The sequence below is a fragment of the Myotis yumanensis genome, unplaced genomic scaffold (assembly GCF_028538775.1).
Source record: "Myotis yumanensis isolate MYYU_CA2020_CCGP unplaced genomic scaffold, mMyoYum1.0.hap1 SCAF_15, whole genome shotgun sequence".
Lineage (NCBI taxonomy): Eukaryota > Metazoa > Chordata > Mammalia > Chiroptera > Vespertilionidae > Myotis > Myotis yumanensis.
In genome coordinates this window covers 5,850,531-5,858,834 of record NW_027223766.1, presented here as the reverse complement: position 1 = coordinate 5,858,834, position 8,304 = coordinate 5,850,531, and the positions used below count along the sequence as shown (strand labels likewise).

The following is an 8,304-nucleotide window of genomic DNA, read 5'->3' as shown; positions in this document are numbered from 1 at the left end:
TAATAACACATAAATCGGACAGTGGGAAGATCCATGTGAGGGCAATGGATTGATCTTACACTCAGAAGAGCCTTCTGCCTTCTGCCTTATTGCGAAACCAATCACATCTCACCGTAACTTTTGCAACGTCTCATTTCCCCTGTAGCTAGACCAGGTCATTTTAGGCAACTGCTCTGTTGTGTAAGATTCGAACTGCTTAAAGAAAAGAACAAAGTTCATAAAATAACCCCATTTCTACAAGTCCTTCCATGAGAAATCATTTTATTACCCTGAACGACTCAAAGCAAGCCTCCATCGATGGCTGGTGGCGACTGCCAAGTCCTTGTGGCTGCGGAGCTTGGCGGATTTCGAAGTGAACAGTCAGGGGTGCCTTCAGCTCGGTGGCCCTGCCCTTGTCTCCCCCGGGGGTTTCTGCTGCTGCAGACAACCTTCCAGATGCAGATCTGGGCTCTAGCTACTTACTAGGATTTTCTTTTGGAAATGATTCCAAGCGGGAATTTATTAGAGAAGATCCGTTTTCAAGCTGGATAGTAAGCATGTCTAGAGCGAGACAAGCCAGAATGAGTCAGGATCCAAAATCTGGTTATAAAATTGAAGGGAGGGACTCGGTTTCAATAACATAGATCCACCCTCCCCATCCCATTCGAAGCCTCTTACCAGGCTGCCGGAATGGTGAGCAGACAGAAAAATACCTACCTAAGGCTGATGTTTTAAAAGTCCACAGGTTGGGTCAGATAGTGTTTGGAGTGCATTTGTCCAGTTTCCTGTCTTTTCTACATGCATCACATTGGAGTCGAACCAGGAAGTACTGATCACTCAAGTGGAGCCAGCGGATGGAGCAGAGCCCTGTGCGCATTTCACGGCCTTGCTCTCAACACCCGGACCCAAGCGGACCACTGGCAGCCCTGGGAAGGTATTAGAAATGCTGATCTTGCACCTTCCTCTGGATGTACTGAATCAGAACCCACGTCTTAACAAGATCCCGGCGATTGGTTTGCATACTGAAATTTGAGAAGTACGGCTTTATAGTGATAACTTTAATTTTTCTCCCCTTTTGGACTAATCCAGCCATGTACTGAGAGAGGATTTGCTGAATGATGAGCTGCAGGGATTTGCTGAATGGGCTGCTCTTTGTTTCTCTACCAGCTGCACGCCTGCTGTCCTTAGGGACTGATTACACCCCATAACCAACTGTGTGGAAGGCACATTTATCCACACAAGCTGTTCCTGGGAAGGTGTCTTTAAATAAAATCACACAATACACACCCAAGCTATGTGTGCGACTGTGCCGTGTGAAGCTGACAAGCTAACATTTGTCAAAGAAAACCTACGGGAAATGTTCCGTTTTGCCACTAGGTGGAAATAGAGTAATTCTGAGTATATTTTTAGGGCCATGGGAAATCATTTAGTGTAATTCTTACCATCTTAATTTCACAGGCAAGAAAACTCAGGTTTGGTGATATTAAGTAAAACGGCATCAGTCTTATAAATGGAAGCTTTCTAGAGAGACCGGGGAAGAGTTGCTGGTAATTCCTAATTTTCAACTACTTTCCTCCAGAAGAGAATGTGTGTGTTACTGTCCTGCAGCGGGAAGGAGGGGAGGGCGTGACACCCAGATGCCCCCATTCTGTGTGTAAGGACAGGCAAGACCACAGGTGGCCCTTGTGCCCTGTATTATAATGCAATTCATCTCAATCAGGTGAAAATGCTCCCCTTTCTCCAAAGAAGAAACACTCAAGCATCCATCAAGTCCTACAGGACTTCCACCAGATTTGTCTTCACATTTTTGGTTTTTATGCCTCACACGGGGCTCAAGGTAAGTGGCCTAGGCCAGGACTCTAGTTAGCAGGTTAAGGAAGTGCTTGCTGTTTTTCAGAGCCTGAAATCCACTGCTGTTCCTCTTAAGGAAAAAAGGGAATCTGGGTTTGCAGGACGTTGGAAATGACCTGCCCCAGTCCCTGTCTGAGCACATACTACCGATGGGAGGCTTTGTGGGCCCGCAGTAGCAGAGCCCTCGCCAGGCCCTTTGTCCCAGGGAGACACTCATAGATGTTGGCCTATATCTTTGTTTGTTGATGTGTTTTAACCACAAAAGGATTGTTTCCACTTATCACATCACAAAGTGTGTTTAAAAGTTAAGTTTCAGGTAATGCCTCTGGCTTAAACACGATTTCTTAAGCACCTAAATATTTAGTATTATAGTGACGTTTCCCTTTTGATGTTTCTGGAACATGATTGATTATGAGCCTTTAAAATGTAGTATGTCAGTGCTGAGTCCTGGCTATTGTTACCTTATTCTATACAAAAACGGGTAAATGTTGGATGGGCACATTAGGAATGCAAGTGCAAGCCCACAGGGGCTGCCTGGGGGCGGGGGAGGGTGGAAGGGGGGGCGGGGGGGAGCAGCCACTACCCGCCCAGGCGGCTGGAAGCCAGTTCTAGCATCGCTGAGCAATGACCCCCAGGTGCCCTCAGAGCAGCAGAGCGCAGCGCAGACTGAGACCAGTGCACACTGTGCGCTCAGTACGAAGACGGTACCTAAAATCATATATGCCAGGACCCGGCACAGTCTCGCACATCAAAGGCCCTCGATAAATATTTGATTACTACACTACCCAAATAGAAACCAAGCCTGAAATATTGAAACAGCACAAAAGGAAAACTGGGGTGACCTAAACTTAGGGCAGGGACTTAAAATGAAAGGGAGCCCAGGGAGGGGAGAAAACGCCCTGAGGCATGCTGGGAGATGACACCAGCTAGGGCGCAGGGGCTGCAGCCAGAGGCCGCCAGGTGTGGTCCTACTTCACAGGCTCTGCGGGGAGAAGGACTGGACAGGGATTCGGCCCTGCACTCCCCCAACCTTCCCTGCCTTCTTTCCTCTTTAAAAAGCTGGGATAACACTTGTTAGCAAAACCTGGGTGGAGATCAGCGTTACTGGCTGTGAAGTGCCCGGGACCACATGTCCATCAAGGAGCCGCCTCTCTGCGTGGCAGCTCCCTCACCCGAACCCACCCTTCCCCACGGAGACCAGGGTCCGCTCCTGTGACAGGTCCACCGTGAACAGTATGCCTTCTATGCAGGTACAGGGTGTTGTGGTGGCTACCGGCGCAGAGGAGGGGCCGTGGGTCTGCCGCCTCTGGGTGGAGAAGAAGCTGAAGGGCTCGCTCCTCTGGGAATGTGCACTAATGAACATTCCCGCGAGGGGACATTGAATTGCAAGCACAGGCACTTAAGCTGAAACTTCCTACGGAGTTTTCGTTTGGAAACCGAACTTCCGGGGACACCTCCACCCATGCCGCACCTTCTGATTAAACCGTCTAACTCACTCAGGTCTATACTCACCTTGAGGTCCTAATTGGGCCGGGGTGGCCTGCGGGTGGGGGGACAGGTGTCTCGGGAGGGTGTGGCGTGTGCGTTTGTTCGGTGACTTGGAGCCCAGATGAGCCAAGCGAATAAATACACCTATCAATCCATCAGGCAGCCAACCCGCTGACCGACCCCTCCCAGCGCCCGAGCCCAGGGAGGGCCCATCTACGCGCGGGGTATTTTAAACGGAAACGGGGCTTGGCGGTGAGGCTGGGGCCCGGGAGAGGCGGGCGCTCGGGCGACCCTCCGACTCCCCGGGCGTGAAGGGGAGCGGGAACCTACCGGGGCCGGGACCGGGCGCGTGGGGCGCGTGGGGCGCGTGGGGCGCGTGGGGCGCGTGGGGCACGCCGGGCGGGTCCGCGCCTGCAGGCGCTGCGGGAGGAGCCGGGTCTGGGGCAGGTGGAGCCAGTCCACACCTTCCGACCCCCGAGCGCGCGGGGGCGGGGCGGGGCGGGGCGGGGCAGGGCGGCGAGGCGCGCCTCCCATTGGCCGTTCGGCGCCGCCCCACCCCGCGCCGCGGATATAAAGCAGCCGCGCTCCCCGGCCGGCTCCCGCCACGCTCGCTCCCATCACCGCTCTCCGCTCCGCTCAGGTCCCGCTGACTCCGCGCGCACCATGGCCTCCATCCAGCAGCTGGTCGGGAGATGGCGCTTAGTGGAGAGCAAAGGCTTCGACGAGTACATGAAGGAACTAGGTGAGGCACCGGCCGGCGGGGTCCGCAACGTGGCGTACGAGCGTGTGTGTGTGTGTGTGCGCGCGCGCGCCCCCGGTCCCCTTCGGCGTTCCGGGCTCAGGGGCGGACCTGCTGGGCCGCCACTGCCAGCCGCCCTCCCGCCCGCAGTCCCCGCCACGCGGCCCGGGTCCCCCCGCTGCGCTGCACCACGCGGCCCAGCCGCCGGAGAGCGGGACGTGCGCGCCCGGCGGTCCCAGGAGTCCGGGGATGCCCCGCCGCCTGCTGCACCCAGCTCGGCTACGTACCCTTTTCCCCTATTTGTTTTTTTATCCCCACCACTCATCCCTCCTCCTGCCACCCTCCTGCCTCGCCCCATAGTGGCTGCACCCACTGCCCCTTCCCCACCCTGCGCTGCTCTGCCGCATCTTTTGTTCCTCCAAGGCGCGCCGGTCCCCTCCCTCTTCCCCGCCGGCGCCTGGAGAAGGTCTGAACCCCGATGCAGCCCCAGCTTCTGTTCAGCTCTCGCCCCCACCCGGCTCTTTGCGTGGCTCAGCTCCCTGGGGCCTGGGGCATCCTTCCCTTCGACCCCAGAGGCGTGGCGCCGGTAGTGCTGACCTCGTGTGGCGTTGCGTGTCTGGGGCCACTGTGGGCGGGTGGCCGTGCACCGCTGCTTGGACCCCTGCTTGTGTGGGTGGTCTTTGTTGGAGAAGAGCTGGACCCTCTACCCGCAGGCAGGATGGGCGTGGCCCTGCAAAAGGCCCCAGACTTCTTAAAGCCTAGGTAGGAGAACGGGTGCCTGGGAGAAGGTTCAAGTTCACTGTCTCAGACCGTGGTTCATCCCATCCTGTCCTAAGCAGTGACAAGGATGGCATACTGGTTGAGGCATTGGGTAGATACGCAAACAAAAATAGGCCTTTGTCACAGGCCATCAGGAAGCGAGATGCAGTGGCGGAGCCTGGAGTCCTGTCTGCCAGAGGCTTCCAGCCCTGAGACCACTGCGGGATTAGGAGGGCTCAGAGCTGCCCGCCCTCCCACCGCCAGCGGCTGCTCTGGGTGACCGCCCCTGCGGCTGCAGAAACTTCCTTCACGGTCTTTCTGCGAGAGGCCCTGTGCCGGCTGCTTCCATGGGAATGAGTGCACTGAGGGTCCTGGGAGGGAAGCCAGTAGGCCAGCCTTTTCACGTTCTCCTAGTAAACCGAGATCCAGGGGACCCTGGGTACTGCACTCATACCCGAGAAGTACACCGTGTGTGTGTGTGTGTGTGTGTGTGTGTGTGTGTCCGCACGCTCACCTGTCTGAGGGCCAAGCATGCTCTCACGTGCTAGCATTGAAAGCAAATGTGTTTCCAAGGTTAGAGGTATGAGGGGTGCCACACTCAATTCACTGGGATGCAGTCAAGGTGTGGGGAGAGCAGAGCCCTCCCTGCATGCGTCCAAAATGAGAACGGGAGTAACTCAGCCAACAGCACCAGGCACCACTGTGTGCCGGCAGATGAGATGGCTCCTGGGGACGGTGCAGGCCCGGCAGAGTGTCCGTCATCAAGGCGGCGCTTCTGTGTAGGTTGTCATCTCCTCATCTGAAATAGGGCCTTGGTCCTGGTCTAAGTTTTCTTGTAAATGAGACACACCAGTTATAACTTAGATCTGATGCCGATGGAGTAATTGGGTTGCATAGCTCTGAAATGTCCTCTGTTTTTGAGGGGGAGACTTTTTCATTTGTTACCACCATGATTGTGCTGTTTTACCTCTTAAAACATTGCCCTGTTGGAGTATCTCCGCATCGGTTTCTATTTGTGTAGCATATCGATCACATGTTTACCAGGGCCTTGTCTGTGCCGGACTGTGTGCTGGAGTCCTGTCACACGATGGCCGGCAGAACTGAGGAAGTCAATTTTAGAAGTCTGGGTGCTTCCCGCGCGTTCCGGCGGCCGTCAGAGCATAGTGGCCACGAGCTGAGATTTGGAGCCATACTGCCTGCATCGTTGGTTCCCAGCTCATCACTTCCTAGCTGAGCGAGCTTGCGTGGGTGACTTCAGTGACTCACTTTGTCATCTATAGAATGGAGACAATGCTGTGGCCCTGCTCACAGGGTGGTCTCAAGGCTTCTGTGAATCCGTATGTGTCTGGTGCTAGCACGTGGTGAGCACTGGGTCTGTGTTTGCCACAGTTCTTAGGAGTAAGTGAAAATACTCCCAGCACAGTAATTACAATGGGCTCGAATCTTGCATTCTGTAAGCTGTAACTCTGGTCCTCCTGACAGAGAATGTGATTGACATTCACAGGCGTGGGAATGGCTATGCGGAAAATGGGCGCCATGGCCAAGCCAGACTGTGTCATCACTTCCGACGGCACACACCTCACCGTCAGAACCGAGAGCACGTTGAAGACCACCCAGTTCTCATGCAACCTGGGAGAGAAGTTTGAAGAGACCACAGCAGATGGCAGGAAAACTCAGGTCAGGCATCACTTACACACTCACAGAAGCTTCTAGAATGATAGGTTGTATGAATAACATTCTGGCATTTACAGGCAGGAGCTGCTGAATAAAAGACATCTCAAGTTATTTTATGACTCGAGTTGACAAATTAGTGTGAAAGGACCAGTATCACAACTTAGTCTACTTTGTAAAACTAGTTTAAGGAACATGAGCATTTGAGTGTCTCTTATGTGCATGTAGGTTGACAAGCATCAACTATATTACGAGTGAAACTGGCTTGAAGTAGATGCAGAATGGGAAAGCTGAAAAAATGTTGATCAAGGAGGTTATGCGTCACGGGACCTGCCCGGTAACGTCCTCTGGAAAATTAAAAAGTGCACTTTATCTCTGCAGACCGTCTGCAACTTCGTCAACGGCGCGCTGGTCCAGCACCAGGAGTGGGACGGGAAGGAGAGCACCATCACGCGGCGGCTGGAGGGCGGGAAGCTACTGGTGGTAAGTGCCGGCCTCTGGCCTCTCGGGCGCGTTCGTAGTTCACAGAACTGTGTGTCGCTGATCGTAAGCAGGGCAGCGAGGCCGGGGTAGAAAAGGGCACAATGACTAGTTAAGCACTGAACATGGAACACTACAAAGTCCTCTGGGACAGAGAAGAGAGGGATGGGCAGGGGTGTTGCAGGGCTGGGTCCACTCCGGGCCCTGCTGTGACTGGCCAGCATCATAGGCAACCCACTACACTGCCCGCTGGGGCATGCAGTTTCCATTTCTTTAAACTGAGGTACTGGCCGGGCAGGTGGGGCTCAGTTAGCTGGAGCATCGTCCTGTGCACCTAAAGGTTGCGGGTTTGATTCCCGGTCAGGGCCCATACCCAGGTTGGGGGTTCAGTCCCTGGTCGGAGTGCACATGGTAGGCCGCCAATCAATGTTTCTCTCACATTGATGTTTCTCTCTACCCCTCTCCCTTTTCCTCTCTCTAAAATCAATTTTTTAAAAACACACTTTAAAATGAGGAATACTGTTTGTCAAGACCAAATGAGTAATTTAGATATTACAAATCAGTACATTAGTTCCGCTAAACACATGCATATCTTAAGCAAAATAACAGGTTCTAGCTTTACAAAACCCAGGAATCCCAACATGTATCTTCATCTGTAAAACAGATGACAAGGCTTCATAGGATTCTGATCCTAGCACTTAACTTCCACCATTGCCCTAGGACACAAGACCTAACTCATCAATATCATTCTCTCTCCCAGGAATGCGTCATGAACAATGTCAACTGTACTCGGGTCTATGAGAAAGTGGAGTAAGAATTCCATCATCCTTCCAGGCGGGAATTAGCCATGAGGATAAACAAGCTCAGTTCAATGAGCAAATCTCTCCACGCTTTTTTCCCCTTTACTGTGCTCAGTTATCACAACCATTTTACATGCAACTATTTCTGAGTTGGTTTAATTAAGATCGACTGTTTCGTTAGTAAATAAATGTGTTTATGCTATACCACTGTTGAATGCTTTTTTTTTAAGAAAAAAAAAACTTTATAGGAAATTAGGCATGAGTTTTAACAATAATGAATTCCATAGAGTCTGGGGTAGTCTTGAGGGTACTATATTGAAATTATATAGAGAGCTACTTCTGTGACAGATACACTACCCATCACTTAAGCTTGCCCCATGCTATTTGAACTTTGTGTCAACTCGAGAATCTTAAATTCGTGGCAGAGACAGTTGTCATGGAAAAATAGCCATAAACACTATGTAATTTAAATATTGAAATTAGGCCAATTAATAAGCTTACAGTGGCCCCTCCGTGTTCAAGTGAAAGGAAGAGTCA

The 8,304-nt window shown here is 52.8% G+C and overlaps 1 protein-coding gene and 1 long non-coding RNA gene across 2 annotated transcripts; one reads left to right on the top strand and one right to left on the bottom strand.

Moving 5' to 3' along the window:
* Positions 1-275: 275 nt before the first annotated feature.
* Positions 276-3,389, bottom strand: LOC138993341 (uncharacterized). Its single transcript, XR_011468266.1, has 3 exons — positions 3,343-3,389; positions 697-905; positions 276-540 (listed from the first exon to the last, which is right to left on the bottom strand). It is a non-coding gene; the product is annotated as an uncharacterized lncRNA (long non-coding RNA).
* Positions 3,390-3,923: 534 nt separating this feature from the next.
* FABP5 (fatty acid binding protein 5) lies at positions 3,924-7,971 on the top strand. Its single transcript, XM_070392839.1, has 4 exons — positions 3,924-4,060; positions 6,321-6,493; positions 6,869-6,970; positions 7,728-7,971. The coding sequence occupies exons 1-4, from the start codon at positions 3,982-3,984 to the stop codon at positions 7,779-7,781; spliced, it is 408 nt and encodes a 135-aa protein (XP_070248940.1). The 5' UTR covers positions 3,924-3,981; the 3' UTR covers positions 7,782-7,971.
* The last annotated feature ends 333 nt before the right edge of the window (positions 7,972-8,304 follow it).